At 35.5% G+C, this 24,310-nt stretch overlaps 3 protein-coding genes across 5 annotated transcripts; all 3 read left to right on the top strand.

Moving 5' to 3' along the window:
- The first annotated feature begins 461 nt into the window (after positions 1 to 461).
- On the top strand, positions 462 to 5,225 carry ptx3b (pentraxin 3, long b). The gene is made up of 3 exons (XM_039685521.2): positions 462 to 938; positions 2,031 to 2,576; positions 3,620 to 5,225. The coding sequence occupies exons 1-3, from the start codon at positions 764 to 766 to the stop codon at positions 4,231 to 4,233; spliced, it is 1,335 nt and encodes a 444-aa protein (XP_039541455.2). The 5' UTR covers positions 462 to 763; the 3' UTR covers positions 4,234 to 5,225.
- Positions 5,226 to 7,118: 1,893 nt separating this feature from the next.
- Positions 7,119 to 16,124, top strand: golim4b (golgi integral membrane protein 4b). 3 transcript variants are annotated; one of them, XM_089131183.1, is made up of 13 exons: positions 7,119 to 7,605; positions 8,367 to 8,441; positions 8,621 to 8,670; positions 8,798 to 8,851; positions 8,969 to 9,119; positions 9,276 to 9,358; positions 10,383 to 10,466; positions 13,244 to 13,577; positions 13,802 to 13,881; positions 14,327 to 14,464; positions 15,228 to 15,296; positions 15,401 to 15,529; positions 15,675 to 16,124. In XM_089131183.1, exons 1-13 carry the CDS (start codon positions 7,419 to 7,421, stop codon positions 15,687 to 15,689), a joined length of 1,449 nt encoding a protein of 482 aa, XP_088987309.1. In that variant the 5' UTR covers positions 7,119 to 7,418; the 3' UTR covers positions 15,690 to 16,124. The 3 variants fall into 3 exon arrangements, with proteins under 3 accessions (XP_088987309.1, XP_039541460.1, XP_039541459.1); XM_039685526.2 differs by having other exon boundaries at positions 8,594 to 8,670; positions 15,401 to 15,487; XM_039685525.2 differs by having other exon boundaries at positions 8,594 to 8,670.
- Positions 16,125 to 16,743: 619 nt separating this feature from the next.
- On the top strand, positions 16,744 to 23,030 carry pdcd10b (programmed cell death 10b). Its single transcript, XM_039685532.2, has 8 exons — positions 16,744 to 16,904; positions 18,137 to 18,292; positions 18,919 to 18,972; positions 19,177 to 19,294; positions 19,476 to 19,602; positions 21,587 to 21,665; positions 22,346 to 22,428; positions 22,585 to 23,030. The coding sequence occupies exons 2-8, from the start codon at positions 18,203 to 18,205 to the stop codon at positions 22,664 to 22,666; spliced, it is 633 nt and encodes a 210-aa protein (XP_039541466.1). The 5' UTR covers positions 16,744 to 16,904; positions 18,137 to 18,202; the 3' UTR covers positions 22,667 to 23,030.
- The last annotated feature ends 1,280 nt before the right edge of the window (positions 23,031 to 24,310 follow it).

Below are 24,310 nucleotides of genomic sequence, written 5' to 3'. Positions count from 1 at the left end.
ATGTGTCCTCCTGCCTATGACGGCGTGTTCTGAGATTACCAAGTGTAATGTGTTCTGCCATGGTGGCGTGTTTTGAGGTTATCAAGAGTAATTTGGACAGGTAAAATGTCACGTGATGTACAAAAAAGCAACACCTAGCAAACTCGATATATGTACATCCCCAGGTAATAGAGTGAATGCCACCCTTTTGTTTTGTTATTAATCAGAGAGAGGGCGCTTTGTGCTGAAGAACTCTCTTTTCTTTTTGTTAGAACTATTATTTAGCTAAGAGGTTGGGGATTAGTTTTGTTCTTTTCTTTTATTTGGCCTCACTATTTATGTCCTTTACACTCTTGGGTTATTTATTTTGAACTCTCAATCTGTATATTTTGTTTATTTTTCTTTGTGTCCACAATAATATTATCATTATTATTAGTATTATTATCATTGTTCATCTTTTGCATTAATATTTCACTAGTACATTCACAATAGCCTACCTTGTTACGTGTCGTCTCTTGCCATTTTAATTACACCATCTTCTGATCACGACCTTAATGTTGCCCCTTTAAAGACCTTGTGTCTAAGGGTGTGTAACACTCACAGTGTGACAGCCCCCTGCTCTGAGTGCTGTTTAAAAGAGCTTGCTCAGACTCATGCACACTCAGTGGGCTTACAGGCACGCATGAGGCACGGTGGCTGAGTTACAACACAGGGAAGAAAAAAAACCCACAAGGGATCTTAGTAGCTGTGGAACATCTGATTTACTTCAAAATAATCTGATTACATGCAGAGACAGACTAACATACACACCAGCATTAACATCAGAATGGATGTGCCCGGGGCCGTGTTGGCCCTCTGCCTGCCCTGCTTTTTGAGTGGGAATGTGTTTGCTTATGATTATGGAGAGGAGTACTCTGATTCCTACTATAACGAAATCTCCAATGGTGACCGCCTGCAAAGTAAGTTTTTTTTTTTTATTCCATAATTCTATTCATTTTTATTTATACATTTTTTTTAGTACTGGAATTTATATTCTCATTTGACTACTTAAATTAACGGATAGCTTGGCAAATTATTTTAAAAGTAAACTAACAGAAATATTGAGTAAATGGGTTGGTGAACAAACACACACACACACACACACACACACATATGTGTGTGTGTGTGTGTGTGTGTGTGTCTATTTATTTCATATATATATATATATATATATATATATATATATATATACCACCAAATGTATATATACATATATAGCACCAAATGTAGCCTTTATATAATATCAATATTAACTTGAAGTTAATATTGATATTATATAAAGGCTACATTTGGTGGTATATCTGGTCATTGTTTCTTGTTATGAAACCCATCCATTTTAAAATGGTCTTGAAGTGTGACAATATAAAAAGTTCAAATATTTTATGTAGTAGATTGTAAACATTTTTGCTTTTCACAAGTTTTAATGATCTTACAGAGTTCCAACTTAAAATGAAAACAACAAATATTATATAACCTAAATATAATGGAGCAAAATACTGTTGTTATAGTTTTTTTAGATGTGACATTTCACACCAGAGGATATGGCAACATTTGAAAATTGTTTTATGTCAACAACCCAAATGTATTTGAATTATTCATTTGTATTAGTAATGCACAGTGATATGCATAATGCGTCACGAGTCATGACTTATAGCTTATAAAAAAGCAAAAGTGTTGGTAGGTTCCATGACATTTGACATTTACATACCTTTCCACTGACACTCTCTCCAGCAAACCTAAGCCGGAGCTTGAACTTATTGACCAGAGGATGCTTATGAGCATAAGGTTATTCATTTTCAGAAAACTGGTCTCTGTTATTTAAGTCAGGTGCTGAGGAACAAGCAAAGCTGCATTTAGCAATTCATCTGTGGCCCTAGGATAAAGAAAACATTACAACAAATTTATTTAAATAAAAGTACATTTTGTTTAGAATTATACATGATCTTTTCGTTCAAATGCACAAGAGCAGTTAAAATCTTAACAATTTAAAAAAAAAATTTTTTTTTTTACAGCTGGACCTACGCAAATTCCCTGTCCGCCTCAAGACCTCTCACGCTGGGACAAACTTTTCATCATGCTGGAGGACTCACAGATGAAGCAAGACATGCTCAAGCAGCAGACTGAAGACATGGTTAAGGCAGAGATGGACACCATATGGAACAAGCTCCATAAGCTTAACAACAACAAAGCGTGCGTCCAAGCTTCAGAAAACACCTGCAAATGTATAAGTGAACAGATGAATCGCAATCTAAACCAAGCCATGAAGCAGTTCAGAGAGGTTGCAGATACGTTTCAAGCCCAAAACAATGAGACGTTGCAGCAGCTCATTCAGTTCAGCAGGAACCAGGCCTCCCGTCTCACCAAACTCGAGAGCAACTCAGGTCTGGGACAAGTGGCCATGAAGTCATTCTCCGCTTATCCAAAGGAACAAGAAGCAAGTATTGGAGATAGCGGGAAATTGGAGAGAGCACTAATGGCCACTGCTGTAGATCTCCAAAGGGTACATGCCCAGCTGGCCCTTTTCCAAAGAGCAACGGCACATCGCTATCTGCCCTCAGGTAGATGTTTCAACTACAAAAACAAATTCATCATTTAATACACTTTGCTAATCTGCAAAGGGCAATTTCGCATAGGGAACAGACAAGGCAGACAGATAAATAGGCCTGCAAATATTGTAAAATATTATAAATCACTTAAAATAACTGTTTTCTAATGTCATATTATTTAAAAACTGTATTGTGATGAAAAAGTAGAATATTCAGCAGCCATTACTCTAGCCTTCAGTGTCACAAGATTCTTCAGAAATCATTCTAATGTGTTGATTTGGTGCTGAAGAAACATTTCTTATTATTATCAATGTTAAAAAAAAATTTTTGCAGCTTAATATATTTGTGGAATCCGTTATACGTGTTATGAACCAGCCCATTCTCACTCCCAAGGCGTCACCTAACTGACGCCTTGGGAAGCATTTGGACATGCTTCAATATCTGACGCTTTAGGCGCCCTTTAGCGTCAGTTAGATGACGCCCTAGGATCGCGTGTACCCTACCCCCACCCCACACCTAAACCTAACCGCGTCCTCTAACTGACGCTTTCCTTTAGCGTCAGTTAAATGACGCCGTAGGATCGCGTCATGTAAGTGACGCTAAAGGGCACCTAAAACGTCAAATATTGAAGCATGGTCAAAGGTGACGCCTTGGGGTGAGAATGCGTTGCATGAACATAGGGTGCATAAAATTGTTCAAAAGTGACAGTAAAAACATTTATAATGTTACAAAAGACTTCCATTTCAAATAAATGCTGTTCTTTTGAACTTTCTGAAATCCTGAAAAAATATAATCACAAAAACAATAAGCAGCAGAAATATTGTAAACATTGATAAAATTATAAATATTATTAACTGAAATCATTAGTTTATCTCCAAAACCACAAAAAATTATAATGATTCCAAATGTTTGACCGGTCCGCTAGTGTGTTGCCTAATAGCTTAACATTTGTAATATTTAATTTCTGTGAATACCTGTCAGTATTTGTATGCTGATTTAATGCAATAATTGATCTTCGATTTTATGCTAACTCTCATTCTCTCTTTTTTTTAAAGGCTGTGAAATGGCTTTATTATTCCCAATGCGCTCCAAGCACATCTTTGCAGAAGTAATACCCTCCATGTCCATGACCCTACAATCATTCACCATCTGTCTGTGGGCCAAAGTGACCCAGTCTCTAAATAAAACAGTGCTTTTCTCTTACGGAACCAAGAAAAAACCTCAAGAGCTCCAGCTTCTCTTGGCAAGGAGCTCTGTGCTCCTCACGGTGGGCGGTGAGACCCATCTATTGGAAGCTCACAGCGTAGTAACAGATGGGCAGTGGGGACACTTCTGTGCAGCTTGGAGCTCGGAGCAGGGGCTGGCAACTTTGTGGGTAAATGGAGAGAATGTTGCCAGAGAGCCTATAGCCAAGGGGAACGTATTGTCCGGTGATGGGTTCTTTCTGCTCGGGCAAGAGCGCAGCCGGTCGGGTATCTACAGAGATCTGGACTCATCTGTTGCCTTCACTGGTAAAATGACAGGGGTTAACATGTGGGACCATGTGCTGGAAGCAGAGAAGATTAAAGAGTACGCCAATCACGACGGATCCTGTGATGGCCGCGGGAATGTGATTGGATGGGGGGTTTCAGAGATCATTCCACATGGTGGTGCTCAATATATCAACTGAGACTACCAATATTCATCACAATATGTTGTATATTATTGAATATCATCAATGATTGCCATTTTCTTCTTTCTCATTCCAATAAAAAGCACTGCTTAAAGGGATAATCTATACCCCAAAATTAACTTTACTCACCCTCATATCATGTCATTCCTTGTTCTGTGCTGTGGAGCACAAAAGAAGATTGTTTGCCCAATTAAAAATTCAACGGATTTTAATGGTATATCAAAAACAGCTGAAACAATCTTCAAAATATCTTCTTTTGTGCTTCACAGAAGAAAGAAAATCAAGCAGGTTTCTGACAACATGAAGGGTTTAGCATAATGATAGAATTGTAATTTTGGGGAACTCTTGAGAAGATCCTTTTTGACCGTAAAACACTGTACATAAATCCAATTAAAATTGTTTAATATTGCGTATTCTTTTATTTTATTTTAGCACATGAAAGAGCAAATTGCATTAACATGTAAATAAACCAGTTAAATGAGTAAAAAGCTAATAAACTGTAGCGGTGTGGCTCAGTGAGCATAATTTAATGGACTACAAATAGCAGAACTGTTTCTGTTGTACCAAAGTTTAATTTTAATGACTTAAGGTGGGGCAAGTCCATGATTTATTTACAGCACCATGCTGGACATGACTGTTCACACTGTTCAACAGTAATTCAAAACAGATTTTCCTGCTCTTGTGGTTTAGTCATTTACAATGTGTGTCTGTCTCATTGCTGCATAGGTGTTGCTCCAATATGACTATTGTTGGTCCAGTCTGACCACACATGCTATAAAATGAACCCAAACAAGGCGTGTAACTCTGAAATGACACCCACATGTGTATGTGTAATGATTGTTTCAATGAGCTGTATTTTCCAAAGGTGTGAGAGGTATAAGGTCAGAGCCCTTTATGTTGACTGACCTAACTTTGTCCAGTCAACCAGAGGCAATGTTTCACCAGTATAAAGGCCTAACACAGCAATATAAATGACTGTTGCAAATGTCTTCACTTGCTGTTTCTGCATTAATAATGTTTATAAACATTGCTATTGATTCTAAAGGTTTTGTAACATGACAATGGCATCGTAAAAAAACAGGTTTTAAAGGAAATAATTTTTGAATAGACTGTATCTCAAAATAATGTTCATAAAATATGTACATTTACAGTAAAGAGCTCAGAATTATTTGGCAATCCTTTACAGATTTACAGTTCACATTTCAAAGTGATGAATTTCAGTTAAGATGCAGTATGTGACTGCAAAACTGTTGTATCTTTAAATATTATAAATGTTAAGTATTCCCAGCAAACAGGCTCATTCCCAAATAGTCAATTTAGGATGGATGTGCTTATTAAATGTTTCAATGGGGTGCTTTTTCTACTCACTTTCCCAGGAGAATAATTGTAGGACACATTAGAAACTTTACCAACTCCTCAAAAAAAGTTTTTCCCCCCCAAATCACATGTCAACTTTATTGTTTAATCATTGTCCCAGAATAATTGTAGGGTGCTTTTTTCCAAGTAAAATTGTGATATCAATGGAAAAAAAAACTGCTGAATGGACCTATATTTCACATTTCCAGGGTTCTCCGAAGCAGAAGTTGTCAGTTGCGTAAACTACGATGGAAACTTACAAACATCATTTTTTAAATTTTCCCCAATAGCAAAAGAAACAATGCATATGACTTTCCAATAGGGACAAAAAAAAAAAAAATCTGAGAAATTGATTGCAAGAGGAGAGAAATATGTCACATTTTTAGTCATTCTCTCTCTTTTTTTTTTTTTACAAACCCTCACAGCTGGTGAACTGGTTTTCTTTAATTTAATGCCAAAGTAAGAATAGAATACAGTGTTATAAATGGCCTATATTCATGTTTTTTATTTATTTTATCATTCACAGTTTGTGAAAAGGGAGTGTAAAGATCTTTTCTCAAGGGCTTGACTCACAGTTGAATTATATTATATTATATTATATTATATATTATGTGAGCACTGTGAACTGGGTGGTCATGAGAAAGTCTATTAAAGCACAGGAGAGATCCATGATGAGCCAAGATCATTTTAATGCGAGACATGTTTTACACTGCATTCCCAAAATAAAACTCTGAAGAGACGTGACAAAAATACAGATGCAAGATGATTGCAATTTAGCTGCAGATGTACTCTGAAACACCTGAAATAATAAAAGATAACATTATGAATGATCAAATTCATCCCACAGACAGGAAGCTTTCAGGATCTGTGACAATAAGTCGGTGAACAAATCTCTGAAGGAGATGATTTTAGTTACAGTGTGTTGTAACTGATTTAATTTATATCTAGATTGTTAGTGTTTGTAGTCTGAGGTTTTGAGCTCATGAACTTCAAGAGTAAAAAGTAGATCTTACTCAGTGGGAACATCACATCTAACTGACTTTCTAATCGACATCCTCATGATGATCCAATAAAAGCAGGAAACTGGAAAGAGGTTGCATCAGACTTGGAATAATTTTTACAATAGATGGCAATGGCATCTATAGCTCTCGTCTATTCACAGTGCGCCTGCCAGGTCGGCGGATCAGCCTTTTAAAAGCTCCTCTGCTTCTGAACTCTTCTGTGTTCTCCTCCTGACCCCAGTCCCACTTGTTCCACAACATCGTGATCATTGAGACAAAGGACTGCACTATCCTTAGATGAACAATTTCACAGCTGCACAACTCAGACATATACTAAAGAAAGATGCAGATGATGTAGCCTAAAAGGCCACTGTGACAAACATCTGGTTTGATTTGCAAACATGTTAAAAGTTAAATGACAAAACTGGTCTCGTTTGGTTTCTTAATCTATATAGTCTTCGGACCTGTATAAATGTTGAATGTGTGCGCAGCCTCTGGGTGGCACTGTACTCAAAAGGGAGGAGTTGGCGAGAACAAACTGACCGCAATGACAGTACTTTCTGAATGACACGTATGAACGTTTTGAAAAAGCAAACTTACTGTCATTAGTCGGACTTTTTTCCGTAAGGTATAAGTAGCCTACAATTAGAGCTAAATTAAAAAGTAGGGTATACGAGAAAGTAACTGGTGCGTCCATTAAAGGCACAGCATCGCAAGGGGGAAAAAATAAACAGACGGATCATTGTGGCTCTCCTAAACATTTACGTTACTGAAGAATCGGATGGCACATAGTCTTTACCGTCTACTAAAGAAGAGGAGGAAAAGATGGGTAGAGGAATTTGTTCGAGACGACAGAGAAGAATATTTCAGTCTTTCCTACTTCTCATCTTCGTTTGCGGGACGTTGTGCGCCTTCATGGTCTCATATGAGATGCATAAAGAGCTGAAAAAGACTGAGGCGACGGCTTTGAAGTACCAGCAGCATCAAGAGTCACTTTCTGCGCAGCTGCACGGTAACTTTAGAAAATTAATGAAAAGATCCTACAGTGAATGCACTGTGTATTAGATGTTTGATTAGGGCTTACATGATTGTTTTGAAATATGTGCTGCATGCCTCTGGAGATTTCTATTCAAAATGTTTTGGCATGTTTGTTTATTTCTCTTATCCAATCATAATAGTTGGCACATAATAATGGAGTAGATGGCACGCATCAGAACAGCATCAAGCTTTTCTTGAGAACAACATTGCTTGAGAATACTTGCTAGCTTTCATTTGAAAGGCTTTTGAATGGAGTCCTTTGACAAACACATAACACTACACTGAGGATTTTCACCTCTCTGTGCCAGATTGCAGTGTTCATAATATATCTGTTGAATATCATGAGACCTGTCAAGATGTCCAGATCATATTTCAGCCCAAACAAAACAATAGTGAAATATATTGTGCATTTGGAAATTATTTGCAGGACAGTTAAGTCCACTTTAACCCTCTAAAGTTTCTCTTTTTTATTTTTTATTAATCTATTACAGTAAGAAATGCAGTTTTACTGTATTTAATTAATGGCAGTACAATAATGCTACTAGTATGATGTACAGTATAACTAAAACAAATCATTTATCCATAATTATTCTTTATTTTTCATGTTTCACAATTGAGAATGAGATTTTTGCGTTACAGTGATGGTTATGGAGTAAAATAACTTGATTAATAATATCACAATGCAAAAAAAGGTACCTGTGATGTTAATAAAAATATTTTTCTCTTTCTTTTTAGTGGTATACGAGCATCATTCTAAACTAGAGAAATCCCTCCAGAAAGAAAGACTCGAGCATAAGAAGGCTGAGGAGGGTAATGTCCTGTTCATTTGCACAATAATTGATTTCCTGATTCACACAAGCCACTTAATCTGTATGTGATTTGATAATGATGATGATAGATAATGAATGATAATGAGTCCAGGTTGTGCTGAAAGCCGTGTGCTTCATGTTTGTTTTTAAAAGCCTCTATTGATTGTCAATACATCATAGATTTCCTTGTGTTTAAGCGGGATTCACAGAAGGCCCTCAACAAAGAAAAGGTAATTTAAAGCGTATGGTTTTTGATTGCTAAATTATGCGTAAACGTTTAAATTATGCGTAAAGCGTAAAAAGCCGTTTCAGCTATTGTGGATGCATAATAACTTGCACTTTTGTTCTACCTAACAGCAAGATTCAACCTATCGACTGAATGCTCTGCAGACAGAGCACCAAATACTGAAGGTCAGATGACATTCATAATTGGAGTTCTTAAAAAGTAATTCTGTAATTCCAGTTATGGAATAATTAACAGAATAATTATTTTATGGATATCGACTTCTTTTGCATACAACCAATCAGGCCCAGCATGAAGACTTAAAGATGCAATACTACGAACTTCAAGAGAAGCACCAGAATCAAGGGCAGGATCATGAACGTGTGCTGGATGAGCACAGGCTGGAAATTGACAACCTGCAGAGAGAGAAGGAGGTTGAAATATCTAGACTGAAAGGTAAGCCAGAGTGCTACTCTTATTCATGTTGATGTATTCAGAATCATCAGATTTAAGGCTCAGACCAAATCCATTTCCATCCATATAAAATGCACCTGACCCACCCGGCCATACATATTTTCTAGAGTCTTTCATCACCTGTTTTTCTACTTTTAGAGAATGTGTACAACCTTCGCGAGGAGAACAGACAGCTGCGGAAAGCTCATCAGGACATCTACACACAGTTACTTGATATGCAGGTCAGAGAAACTACAAAGGATTCTGGGATACATTATGTGATTATTGTTTAAAGGGAGCTTGAAATTGCATAAATAATATTCCTATATTCAGTTTGTAGTTCTAAACCTTAAAGGGTCCTACTATGTTATTCCACTTTTTCAACTATAGATGGTGTGTAATGTGGGAAGGGTACAAGGCTCAAAGTCCACTCCAAAGGGAGATACTTTATTTAACAGAATCTCCTTTTCAAGAAGTACGACGATCGGCTTGTTTGGACAACAACACGCTTTTTCCGGATCTGACAAAGTCACAATGTTACTAATTTAAATAATTAGCGTCCATGAAACAGCTGGTTTTCTGTTGAGTTTGTAAGCTCTCGCTTTTGTTAGACGGTTCACTTCCCTGGAAGAAAATGAACCTTGGTTTTGTGATCGATTACTGTTTGTATTATCTTAGTTTTCAGACAAATATCGCAATTAAATGGTGGATAACAACAACGTATCTATATTATGTATAAGAAAATTACAAAAAACATACCACTCTGAAACGTATTGTAAAATCCTCTTGTTCAATAACATTGTCAGGGTCTGAATTGGGCTGGAATTGGTTTGAAATTGATGCTATCCTTGTTCATATTTACACTAGAAAAGAACTCACAGCGCTAAATGGTGCCAATCACAACACACTAGGCCAGCTAACCAATCACAGCACATTTCCTATTTTGGGAGGAGGGGCTTTATCGAAATATGCATGTTCGAGCCAGACTGGGGAGAGAGGTGCTGTAATAATGTAAAATATGTTAAAAAGAATGCATTTTTTGAACAATCAAGCATGAAATCATATTCTATTACACCTCAAAAACAAAATCAAGACTTCTTAAAAGGGCATAATAGGACCCCTTTAATTCCAGAGGGAACCCATGGCAAATTAGCTTATGGTTTGCCATACAAATTGTCATCAGGAGTGATTGAACATCTCTATTTCTGTGTGTACTACTCCTAATATTCAAGATGGACATTGAAATTACACCATTCACCATTTCAGGAACTGCGCAAGAACCTGCAAGCTTCAAAAGATCATCTCACACTCGCATTAGAAGACCATAAAAATGCACTTGTTGCAGCTCAGGTAACAAAGAGTCATGACTACTACTATAAGTTTGCCAGAACCTATTCTAGATATATTGCTTGAAGTACATCATTCTGCTACTGCATGCTGCAATGTTTTAAACAAATACAAGAACAAATCGACGAATAAAAGAATAATTGTAATTTGATTTTGCATTCTAAAATAATGGCTTTCCTAATACTAATTCTTAAAGCTGCAGTCCGTAGATTTTTTTTGGGTTAAAAATGATCCAAAATACATATTGGAGAAAATACATAACCAGCCAGTGTTAAAAACTATCTGCTTGCCATAGCTCGATTCAAAGGGCTAAGGTTGTAATAATGTTTTTAATTCCAGTGGTACTGGTGGATTTCCATGTCTTTGCCACATCATTATGTCACATCTGTACACATAAAGAAGGAGCCTCGGCTAGTAGGCTGAACACTTGATATAATTAAACTTATCATCTTAATAAGTTGAAATACAACTCACATAAAGTTCATAATTCCACAAATGACTGCAATTGCAGATTTCGAACAGAGATGGCGACAAAAAGGAAAAACGCCGGACCGCAGCTTTAACACGTTTACTGATTGCTATTAACGTAAGAAAGCAATAAAAATTCTGTCATTACAACTTTGGCGTGGTAATAGATATGACAATGTTGTTATGTTTGGTCTTGATCTGCTATGCTGTCGTTGCTGTTGGTTCTTGCTGTTGCTGCAGCCAAATATGGGCTTGCTAATACATAAACTACACACTGCTGTTAGCAAGTAAGAGATGCTGCTGCTGTTCAATATAGCATACTTGCATTACCCGTGGCAGATCTATACAGGTTGAGCTGGGGAAGGTGAAGGATTTTTGAAAGCGCATTGCAATTGCTACACCAAATGCTGACCAATTATTTGAAGGTTGAGCAGCAAGCTCATTGGCTACTGATACAGCAAGAACCAATCAGCTGTGCCATAAAGAGAATGGTTAAGTTAATAGTTAAGGACATATCAGCCGACGCCATCTAGAGTTTCATGACAGAACTTGTATTTGCCGACTGTTATCAAGCTACAGTTACTGTTTAAACCAATACACTGCGGTTCAAATGCGGTTTGGTAAAGATTTTTTGTTTATAAAGGTCGGTAAGATTTTTTGAAAGAAGTTTTTTATCCACACTAAGGCTACATTTATTTGATTAAAAAAGTACAGAAAAGCAGTAATATTGTGAAATATAATAACAATTTAAAATAACAGTTTTCTATTTTGATATATTTTAAAATGTAATGTATTCATGTGATTGCAGCTGAATTTTTAGGAGGCATTACTAGAGTCTTAAGTGTCACGTGCTTCTTCAGAAATCATTCTAATACGCTGCTCAAGAACCATTTCCTATTATATATTTTGGAACAGCCTAACATTTTAGTGGAAACAGTGATACTGTTTTTTTCTTCTTTGATGGATTCTTTGATGGATAGAAAGTTCAATAGAACAACATTTATTTGACGTTTTTGTAACAATGAAAAGGTCTTCATATATATATATATATATATATATATATATATATATATATATATATATTACTGAGCCTAAACCTTTGAACCTACTAATGTTCTCATCTCATTGAATGCCATCTCTCCCTACAAAGACAGCAGATGAAATGTGCAGACAGATTTGAAACTCCTGTCTAGCAAAGTCTTTGTGCATGTCTGAAGACTCATATATTATCTTTTTCTATGCCTCAGGCCACAGGTTCTAGCTGTAAATACTACAGATGTGTTTCCTCCCTGACAGTTGACCCTGTGTGAGTGATGCATGTTTGCATGCCATTAACATTTCAATACTGTCATTACTATGTCTGACTGGATATAATGTGCCACATTCTAACATTAACATTTAAACTACTTGAATTACTCTTCCTCACCTTACATTGCAGGTTTTATCTCTTCAGTAGCATGTAATATAAAAATTAATTCTCAAATGAAATAAAACCTTATTTGAAACCTTATTTGATAATTCTCAAATAATATATTTTATTAAAAATATTTATGAAGGTTAGAATATAGAATATATATAACATGCGGTTATCTTGCATTATAAATTCAGTACATTTTCTCCTGGGTAGTTTATTTAATTTACGTTTTGAATTATCTCTGTACTGCTGAGTTAGCATCTTTATCTCATAGCGTCAGGTCTCATACTATTTAACTTTCATTACCCAGTCCATGCATCACAAAGTATCACATCAGAAATGTTTAATTCCATCCTAATCCAATATTTGAATGAAGCTTCAGATAGAAGAGCTGACGCGATTAAAAGAGAATCGCAATAAAACCTCTAGTGCAGGCCAAGCAGCAAAAATTGATAAATTTGCTACTGAACGCACCCACAGCTATATACTAGAGACAGTAGAACGCCTAAATGAGGAGCTGGAAAATATGCCCATTCAGGTAGAGATGGGAATGCAACATACAACGTTGAAAGACTCCCTCTTTCATCATTTGGCTTTTCTTTCCTTATATTTTTAAGAAAGGCTATGGAGTAGTCTACTGTTGACATGAATGTGTGCTGTTCACACTCTCAGGTCTCAAATGGATTCTCTTAAGTCTTAATCCTTTTTTTTGAAATTATTCTCACTTCTTTCTGCAGCTGAAGTATATATTCAAAAGCCATTTGGGCTATAGTTTGTCAACTTCAGGATGAGATGACTCATGTAACTTAATAATGTAAATGTGTGACTGTGGCTAATGCAAGTGTCTTATCATCAGGCCACACCACACTTTGGTCATACGGATGTTTCTCCTTTACAGGTGGAAGGATATGAGGAAAATGGAAAAGGGTTATCCCCTCAAGGTGTGTTGGAGATTGAAAATAACAATGCGACCAAAGTGGCAATGAAGCAGCCTCGGAAAATTGATATTTTTGCTGAGGGAAACGGCAAGAAAGAGGAGAGAAGCACATCAAAGGATAGAGGAGGAGAGGATAAGGGGGGAAAGGCAGTGCTGGAACATTCCTTATCAAACCCAGAAGAGCTGGGCATTAACCCTCGTAACACGCTAAGCCAAAGCCCAGAGAAACAGACACAGACAGAGCCACTTCACAGAACCAAAGTACACTTTGAGGCTTTGGATACAGTTATTGCTGGTAAGGAAGGGTATTTTTTTGTGGCCGGTATTGGCCTTTTCTGATACTACTGTATTTTATGAAGCTATGGGTTCTAGCACACAAATCTAAAGTGCAAACATGTTGCACTTGTATAGCTGAGATTGGAAAACAAAAAACAACTTAAATAACCCATTAAAGAATACAGTTATATATACACACACACACACAGTACGTTGCTAGTTTTGTTTTCTCGTGAAATACAGGAAATGCTGTGCAGTCACATCATGTTATGGCTGGACGAGAAGATGCAAAATATGTAGAGGACACTCAAAAGCATATCAAGGTGTGTATGATAATGCAGCGTGTGTTATTATGTATACAGTAATGTCTGTCTTTTTTTGGATCTGCTGTTGGTGTCTTTGCTGTAAGAATTGCATAATCGGACGTTAAAGTGGCCCAGATTAGATTTAAAAAGACCAATGTGTTGATGCTTTTCAGAAATTAGATCTGTGTCACATGCAGAAAAAAAAGATTTGGACCATATACACACTGCGTGAATGAAGACAAATTGCATGCAGAGTCGTAAATGAATTATTCAAAAACATCAAGGCAGTGTGGTGGGAAAACTATGGCTGTACTTTCTCTGTTTTATTTCTTGAAAAGCTCAAATATTTGACTTTGAAGTGCAAATCACAATTTATTTAAAGTTATCAGAGGAAATTACATTATTTGAAGTTTAAGATTTCTATTAATGACTTATTCTCTCTTAAAATGGCTCTTTTGAACAGGACCTTGGGAAAAAAAACATGAACATTGAGAATGAGGCCAATAACCAGAACGAAGATGAATTTGAAGAGGCTGAAGAAGAAAATGAGTACAAGACCAATGCGAACAAAATCAGGCCTGAAGTGGATGAGCAGCTTGTGGTGAGTTTACAAGAAGGGTATAGACTAGCTCATCTTTAATTAATCATGGAATAAAGTCTTTTAGGGACTTTTTTGAGGAATTAAAGAAATACTTTTATTCAGCAAGGATCAAAATTGACAGGAAAGACATTTATATTGTTACAATTTTTTTTTTTTTTTACAAATTTAATAGAAAAAAATGTATTTGTTATTTTGAACTTTCTATTTATCATAGAATCCTGAAAAAAATCTATAAGGCTTTCGACAAAAATATTAGAGAGCACAACTGTTTTCAACATTGATGATAATAATAAGAAATGCTTTGCATGCGACACTGAAGACTGGAGTAATGATGAAGATTTAGTTTTGCCATCACGGGAATAAATTACTTAAAAAAATGGAAAAGAGTTACTTGAAATTATAATATATAATATATTTTTTAAAGACAGCCTTGGTGAACATGAGGGACTTATTTCAAAAAGATTAAAAAAAAACCTTACCGACCCCAAACTTTACAATGGAAGTTTGTATAATTTCTATTTTACATTAAGATTAACTCCTGCCGTCATCTAACACACACTTATAAATAACTTTTAGCAAATCTTAAAATTACCATCCATTTTCATACTGTACATATGGATTTTAGATTTAATGCTTTATTTTTAATATAATTTTATAAACCTGTTGACAAAGTTGTTAGTAGTTGCCACTTGGCAGCAGAAGAAGTAAACCCACTGGACTGGTATGGAATGATAAGCAGATTACTGATGCACTATATCAATAGGTGGCAGGCAATCCAGAGCCGCAAAAGGACCAGCCGGATGAGCAGTATGAGGACGATGTAGAGGATGAGGTGAGGGAATACAGGCATTGATGGACTGGTGTGCTGAGGAACTGATACAAAATGGTACATGAAAAATGACTTTTTCCCATCATCCCCACTGCAACATCCATTAGACTCTTGATGACTCGGTGCATGACAGACAGAAGAGAGCAGAGGATGAAGAGAGAGAAGATCCCTACAGTGAGCGTAATGGAGCACGGGTCAGCCAAATGCTTAAGAAGTCTTTTCCTATCAATCAGTTAGTGAGTGAAAGAATTTTAACTTTGTACTTGCAATGCATAACAATATATCTATAGAATGCACATGCACTATAAATGTTAGATAGGCTAAGTAGTGCATTTCAAGAACAGATGATTTTAAATGTCATAAAATGATTAATTGTTTCAGGGCCTTAATAACTAAATGAAAACCCAGAAGCAGAAACTGAAAGCAAGAGAGCTTCCAAGAAACAGTGATGAAAAGAAGATGAAGAAGACCTTAAGGAAAGCAATCAAAAGCGTGAGATATGAACATGACTGCTTATAGTGTCTACTGAATGGCTCTCTATTGGCACAAAACTGAAGTGCTACAACTGTGATCACTTTTTTTTTAAAAGTGACTACTTGTGCAAGTGTCTCATACTTTCAAGTAAGGATTTGTTCAGCATTTATAAATAATCAAAGCATTGTATCTTCTTGGCCTTTCTAAGGCGATATATGAACTGGCACCTTGTGAATACAAAGTAAACATTCCTTACGTCAATATTTAAAGGATTTCTTCTAGGTAATTATTATTTATTTTTAATAATTCCCTCAGTTTTGTACTTGAGATTTTTTAAATAAATGTTTTCACAACGTTTCAGTTATCTTTTTCTTAATAATAATGTAGTAAGAGATTGAAGTTACATCAAAGAAGTAGTGGGGGGAAAATAAATACAAACTAAATGTTTTTATGCTTTTTAAAGGTTTCTTTTTACTATTTGTACTTTTTTGTCTTGCATATTACTTTCATCTGAGATCTTGCACATCTGGACTTTCTCTGTCAAGCATAATAATTAAATATTAAAGATATACATGAGCTTTGTCATAGTATTCTATTATTATCATTTAAAATTATATGGAATGGTGTATGATTTTCAGTAGGAGCCTTAATAAATTTGAATATGTGAAGACAAAATTACTTACATTTAGATAAATCGCATTTATGTGTGTGTGTGTGTGTGTGTGTGTGTGTGTGTGTGTGTTATTATGTGGTTATTTTGGTCATGGTCCATTTTTTTCTTTACCTTTTTTCACTCCTCTTCTGCCCATATATTTATTATATATCTGTATTTTTATGCAGATCAATTCCTGTATGTTTATTGTTTTAAAATAAAAATATTTAAAAAAAAAAACATTATTTTACATTACATTGAAAATAAAATATGAGAACAGCAGCAGCTTAATCGCCCATAGATCGTGCAGTCTGGTTTCGTCAGGAGGAGACGGAAGTCGTCACCTTTCTCACAGCTCACGCAGAAAACTTCCGACTTCCGAAGTTGAAAAAACAAACACAGATACATTTTTCTAGCTAAGCGTCTAGGAAGACTTTAGTACTTATCTCATCCACTGTGGGACGTGCTGGTGAAGAAGAGAGCAGGTAACTTATTTCAGTTGACACTGTTGTGGTCATATTATAAGTCTAACGTTACATACGTCGAGATAAGCAGTTCTGTCTGCTAACTTTGATAGCCAGCCGGCTACTCTCTTGCTATGGAAGCTAGGCTGCTAATTCTAAAATCAAGAATAATAAGGTCTGTTAGATTTGGCTTTGACGGTTTAAAAACAACCAAGCTGAATCGATATGAACCGAGCGACAGTTCAATAATAAAGAGCCTAGAAAACATTTGCTACATAACCTGCTAACCCGTCCTTTAATGGAAATAACCATAGTTTCAATAGCATCGACTTTCTAGGCTTTGATCTTGACTGATAATAAGGTGAGTAACGTTAGATTATGTCCGATATTTTGTGCTGTAGGTGAGGCTCTGCTGTCACGTGAGAAGTTTACTAATTATAATTACTGGATGAGGACCATACCCATACCCCCACCCCCTATATTGGTGTATGTGCAATATTAATGTCATAACAATATTCACATTGACCTCCAAGTATCAATATAGGTATTACTGAATTTATTATGTATACTTTTAACTGTCATACATAATGTGTTTAAAGCAAAAGTCCAAGAGCTAGTAGGGCTGTGCAAAAGTTAATTGCGATTAATCGCATCCAAAATAAAAGTCTGTGTTTACATAATATATTTGTGTGTGCTGTATATAATTATTTCTTATATATAAATACCTATCCATGCATGTATATATTTAAGAGTTATTTGTGCTTAAATTCTGTATATATATATATATAAATACATAATCTATATTATATAAATATAAATATTGTATACATGAATAACACATTTTCTTAAATATATACATGCATGTGTATGTATTTATATATACAAAATAATTATATACAGCACACACAAATATATTATGTAAACACAGACTTTTATTTTGGATGCGATTAATCGGAATTAATTTTTGCACAGCCCTAAGAGCTAGCTAGTGTAATAAATGTTTTTATTGTTCAGTAAGGACAATCTTTAATTAGACAAACTATTTTAATTAAATAATGTTCCTTTAAATGTAGAACATTTCTTGCAAAAGGAAACAATCACTCTTTTTTCAGTTTGGGGGTGTTATTACATTGCTAAATTATCAAACATTTTTACTATGCTATTATATGTGAATTACTATTGATTGTTATTATTTGGGAATACATTCTTGGAACATATCCATTAATCCAGTATATTCCTTCTAAACATTGCAGTGAGCTTGAGAGAACTGTGAGTAAGTTCAACTGCCCATTTTTACCTGTGGTGGGCCTCCATTGAGGATGACAATGGAAGAGATGAAGAATGAAGCCGAGACAAATTCAATAGTCTCTATGACATTATATGCAGTCATGTATCCAGTCTTCAATGAGGTATTTGCATTTACATACTTCAGAATTAGCCAATATGCAGTTATGCAGAATTAGCCAATGCAGCCAATATGCAGTTTAATATGCCCCAACTGGGTCAGTAAGAATAATTTTTTTTAAAGGCTGCAATTATTTGATTTAAAAAAAAAATACAGTGAAAATACCATATTGTGAAATATTATTGTAGTTTTCTAAATTTTTAAATGTTTTTGTAAATCTAATTTATTCCTGTTGTGGCAAAGTTTCAGTCTTCAGTGTCACATGTTCCTCCAGGAATCATTGCTGATTTGGTGCTCAAGAAACCATTTTATATTATTAATTATTGAATAATCTAAAAAATAACCCCCGGGCCCCCACCCCTCATGGTTCTTTCATGAATAGATATAAAAAAAACAGCACTTATATTAAATTAACATTATATTTGAATTGACTTTATACATGTCTTTACTGTCACTTTTGATCGGTTGAATGTGTCCTTGGTGAATAAAAGTATAAATTATTTTTTAGAAAAATCTTACTGACCCCAAACTTTTGAACAGTAGTGTAACTTTCAGCAGTTGATGTATTATCATAAATGATGTATATGAATATGAAATGCTGATCAGATATTGACTTTTATATTATGACAGTTGGAGAGGATAAACCTGTCAGCGGCACAGACATTGAGGGCAGCATTTATCAAAGTAGGTGTTCACGAAAGTGTCCATTTATCAGCTGGCAGATGCTGATAGTCCAGTATTTATTTTTCTGACATGTTATCCATTTCATCTGAGCATTGTGATGATGTATTTGTTTTGTTTTTAAAAAAGATTCATTTCTTGCTTAACATAATGTGAGATTAACTAATGTTGAGTTTAATGCTCTTTAATCAATGCCACCCTCTAAAGGCAGAGAAAGAGAACCCAGGGCTCACTCAGGATATCATCATGAAGATACTGGAGAAGAAGAACGTGGAGCTCAACTTCACAGAGTCACTACTGCGCATGGCTGCAGATGATGTGGAGGGTAAGAAAGTCATTTGCCTCTAGTACAATCCCTATATCTGGATCTTTCCTGCAGTAACACTCAAAATAATACAAGTTATGATTGGCCATCAAAGTCTCTTTGTTTTTCCCAGTAAATATCAAACTGCACTTGTTGCTGTATCTGAACCTAAGAAGGTTTGTTTCTGACTCCTATTTCACAGAGTATATGATTGAAAGACCAGAGCAGGAATTTCAGGACCTGAATGAGAAAGCACGAGCCCTCAAACATATCCTGAGTAAAATCCCAGACGAGATCAACGACAGAGTGCGCTTCCTACAGACCATAAAGTGAGTATCCTGTCCCTTGTCTTAAAGGGTCAGTTCACCCAAAAATGAAAATTCTGTCATCATTTACTCAATAAATAAACTCATTATTTACTTATTTACTGTTTTTATGTTAATAAAAGCCTAAATTCAATCTTTTGATCACATGAAGCGATCTATTCTCTTCAGAAAATTTGGACTAAACCACATGATGAGTCATATGAATTAGTTTTACAATCTCTTTATTAACTTTTTGAAGCGTCAAGATGGTAGTTGTGTAGCTGTCAATGGAGGGACAGAAAGCTAGCATTAAAAATATCTTCATTTGTGTTCTGAAGGTAAAGGAAAGTCTTATAGGTTTGAAATGACATGAAGGTGAGTAAATGATGACAGAATTTTCATTTTTGGTTGAACTATCACTTTAACCTTGATGGCATAGTATAAAGATCTGGATATAAGTTCCTACTTAAACTGGAATCTAAAGTCCACACTAGAGGCTTAGTAACTACTAGCTAGTTTGTAACTAACTCTACTTTATTATTTTACACCATTTGTTGCATTCAGTCGGCAAGCATCTTTCGGGCTACTTTTTGTGGTGTGTTCCACATCGGCTTTAGTCGGAGAATACGAGAATAGAGCGTGAGAAAATGATCAACATAATTGATATTTAAAATGTAAGCAAGCACTTCTTTGTTTACGTTATGTACATCTGCAATCATAGTTTCGGTTTCTCTTTTTGAATGACAAAAATAAACTGATACTTGATGATTTAGACCATAATTTCCTAACGCACATACTAGCTGGCAGTCGGCTGCGGTCTTTGCGGTGTGTGTTCAATCGCAGCTTTTTGGCCCAGACGCAGTCAACGCAAGGCGACAACACTGTCAGCTTTTATCGCCACTAGTTCTTGTGTCAAGGGCGTAGCATAAATTAGCCACATAATATTACGCACCATCAATGATCCAATTGCAGTGTTCAAATACATGAGCAGAAGTTGTTGAAATGTAGTGAATTTCAGTGTATCCTTGATTCTAACTTACTTTGCCTCAAATAACTAACAATAAAACTGATTTGCCATTCAAATATAATACTACCTAATCATGAATAACATAATCTGTATTTTTATATGTAAAGAAAACCCAGAAACTGTATTTCAATGGATAAGGATTAATTAATAAATAAATACAAAAACATAAGAAATTACATTTATTTGTTATTATGACTGATTTTATTTGACATGCACAACATGGAACATGTTTGTGTTGAAGAGCTGCTAACAAAGTAATTCATTCACATAATGTTCTCTTTTTTTAAAATGTAAGCAAGTGTAGCAAGTAATCTGTCTGGTAAACTAGCTTATGGATGCAATTCAGTCAGTCTGCTGCTTTATTCTGTTACTCGTGGTCGAGGTTTCTGTAAATATTTAGTTTGTACATAGAGTTCTGTTTCATCTAAGTGCATTGGTGCAATGCAAAAGTATTTAGTAGTGCGTAAGTTGTAACTTAGGGCCCCTTTATGTCAAAACTTGACTTAGTTGTAACTTGCGTACATCTGGCCCATTAATTAGCATGACCCTTAACCTCCAGTCACTCCAGGGGGATTGTCCTAGTATTAAGCATCCTGTAAGTCATTTGGCATAAAAGAGGACCGCTAAATGAATACTTATGTTGAACTAACGTACTACAAACTAGAGTAATGGTCACGCAATAACTGCAGTCGAAATCATTTGGAGTCTATAGATTTTCCCCTCTTATAGCCTTGCTTAAAGTCTAGTGGTTTAGTTTTAATCAAGCAATCAGCCGGCAATTAATCGACTAAGCAATCTCACATAGCTGACAATAACATGGATACATAGACCTCAGGAGATGTTCAAACGTGAAAGATTTGTAGACATTTTAATGGGCCTCGCCTCTATTATCTTGCCATTCTCCACTGCCTGACTGCTGAGTCAGTGCTTCACTGTTCATAAATGTATTCATCACTCCTGACCTCTCGCTGATTTCCACAGAGACATCGCCAGTGCTATAAAGGAGCTGCTGGACACAGTCAACAATGTGTTTAAGAAATATCAGTATCAGAATCGCAGGGTAAGTATTTCCTATTTCACAGAAAAGCAAGTTGCACAAGCATTTTGGGAGGTTTTTTAAAATATATTTTGGGTTTAAAATACAAGCTCAACTCTCAGCTCGTAATGTTGATTGTAGAGCTACATAATTCTGGATAAATTGAGAATCACTATTTTTTTCTCCCACAATTCTTAATCAACTAAACAAAAAACATTATTTACTAGAGGTTCTGACAAAATGTTAATTGCTATGTTTAGGTTTAAAAATATATCATTTGAATTGACTCATGTCATTACTAGATGAATCAGCATTTAATGAATCTCTTTGAATGATTCAATGGCAAATACATTTTTAACAGTCACTTGTCTCCGACTCGCCACTGGTAATTGATGCAATCCTTATTTGGAGTGTCAAGTTACTTTCAAAAGGTGATTTACTCTATTTTGAACTCTGCTGTAGACATCAGTTTTTATATCCGAACTATAAACTTTGTAAATGGTTTTATACAATTATAAGCTTCACATTTCTGCTTTTAAACCATCCCAAAATACTTTATAAAGTAGATGAAGGTTGTCTTTTTTTGCATAATAAACATGCTGTCAATTGAGCTCAACTTACTGAAAAGTTCAGATATTATCATGCTTATATTACTTTTTTTTTCTTTACTCAAATGAAATCTAATATTGAGACTTTTTACCCAGGCACTTGAACACCAAAAGAAGGAGTTTGTGAAGTACTCCAAAAGCTTCAGTGATACGCTGAAAACATACTTCAAAGATGGAAAGTAAGCAAGCAGACAGTGATGGATGTTTTTTTCAAAGTGCAGTGCTCATGTTTCAAGCAGACATCTGTTATACAGATCTTCTATGAAAGTGCATTTCTCAATGAAAATGGGTCATTTGATGTCCCGAGCACTGACTTTTCTCTTTCTCATCCGCAGGGCAATAAACGTCTTTATCAGTGCCAACAGGCTTATCCACCAAACTAACTTGATACTGCAGACCTTCAAAACCGTCGCCTAGGAGACGCAGCTGTGGTGTGTGCGGGAGTGTGGAATATACAAAGATTTTTTGTCTTTTGAAAGTCTAATTTATAAACTTTTGCCTCATTTGTAGGAACTTGAAATGAGGAGTTCGAGACATGTTAATTTACTCTTAGCTGAATAATCATGATTTTTCACTCTTCATTACCTTTTATTTTCACTGTTGTTCCAATCAAATGAAAGCCAAAAGACTTTGCGCCTTAAAGTGTCATGCAACATTCCATATACAAAGTGTAAATATTGCTATTCTTTGTTATTCAGGCATAAAGAATAAGAATAAATGATGTATTTAACAGATATTTGGTTATAAATGTTCAATAAATAGTTTCCAAATGTTTAATATTCTCGGTCTTGGGAGGTTTTTAATTTATTCACTTAATATATTCCTGAGATGCAGCAAGGACGTTAAAAAGACGACTTTTATGAAGTCTGCTTTGTAATGTACATTAAGAAGCACAGTTAATGGAAGAGCTCTTCGGCTATCTCTGTTTAAGTGGATATTTAATGGGCTCTGTAATGTCTGAGCAAATACAGAAGGGGGTGTCCTGGGCTGAAAGATGCTGAGGATAGTCTCATAATGCTATTCGTTTTGAAACACATGTATTTGATTTTATGTACAAACATACATTACTGTTCAAAAGTATTTGGTCGGTAAGATTTCATGTTTTTGAAAGGAGTCTGTAATGTTCACTATGGCTAAATTTATTTAAAACAGTAAAAATGAATATTGTGAAATATTACTAAAATTTACAGTTACTGTTTTCTGCTTTAAAATATTTTAAAATGTCATTTATTTCTGTGGTGACAGACAACTTTCAGGAGCCCTTACTTCAGTGTCACATGATCACATGAAATCATTCTAAATGGAAAAAATCATGTAAATCATTTCTGAATCATTCAAATCATTCATGGAAAAATCATGTAAATCATTCTGAAATGGTGCTCAAGAAACATTCCTTATTATTAGGTGTTCAAGCACGAAGTGCTGAAAACCTATTGTATTTGCTAAAAAGAAAAGAAAAAATCCCCTAAAACGCATCGTACAGCCCAAACCGTAAGGCCTTTTGACTTGAAACTGAGGCAGATGGTAGGGCCTCAAATTGAGGAGAACCTATCAGAGTATGAGCCCAATTGGTCCATAGGTGGCGCTACAGCAACCAAAAGTACAAAATTGCTCATAACTCCTAGACCGTTTGACTTGGCTTCAAGGATTTTACACCACTGTAATCCCTGGCTCAAGACGGACAAGATGTATATCTCGAATTTTGTCCAAAACCTACTTTTGCGAACTAGTCCTTGTTTTTTTTACCAGATCGGAACCAAACCAGTCTAGGCCTATTCTCTGGACCCTATAGATCAATAATTATCGAAAAAAAAGTTGAATTTTGCCATTTGGTTGGCTACAACAGGGTCATTTCGTGACAAAACGCACCCAAAAGCCTATAAATCCTAAAGGAAAACTCAGAACTTCACAAAAATTTTATGAGCTTATGTGTCCTAACATGCAGAAGAAGCATGCGAAATTTCATGAAGATCAGACTATAGGTGGCGCTAGAACCAACAAAAACGTCTCATTCTTATTAGGTGTTCAAGCACAAAACTATGGTAAATCATGCTAGAATCA

Source organism: Pimephales promelas, chromosome 5 (genome assembly GCF_988280905.1).
Source record: "Pimephales promelas chromosome 5, fPimPro1.hap1.1, whole genome shotgun sequence".
NCBI lineage: Eukaryota > Metazoa > Chordata > Actinopteri > Cypriniformes > Leuciscidae > Pimephales > Pimephales promelas.
The sequence above is the reverse complement of the archived record's forward strand: the minus strand, read 5'-3'. Positions and strand labels throughout refer to the sequence as shown.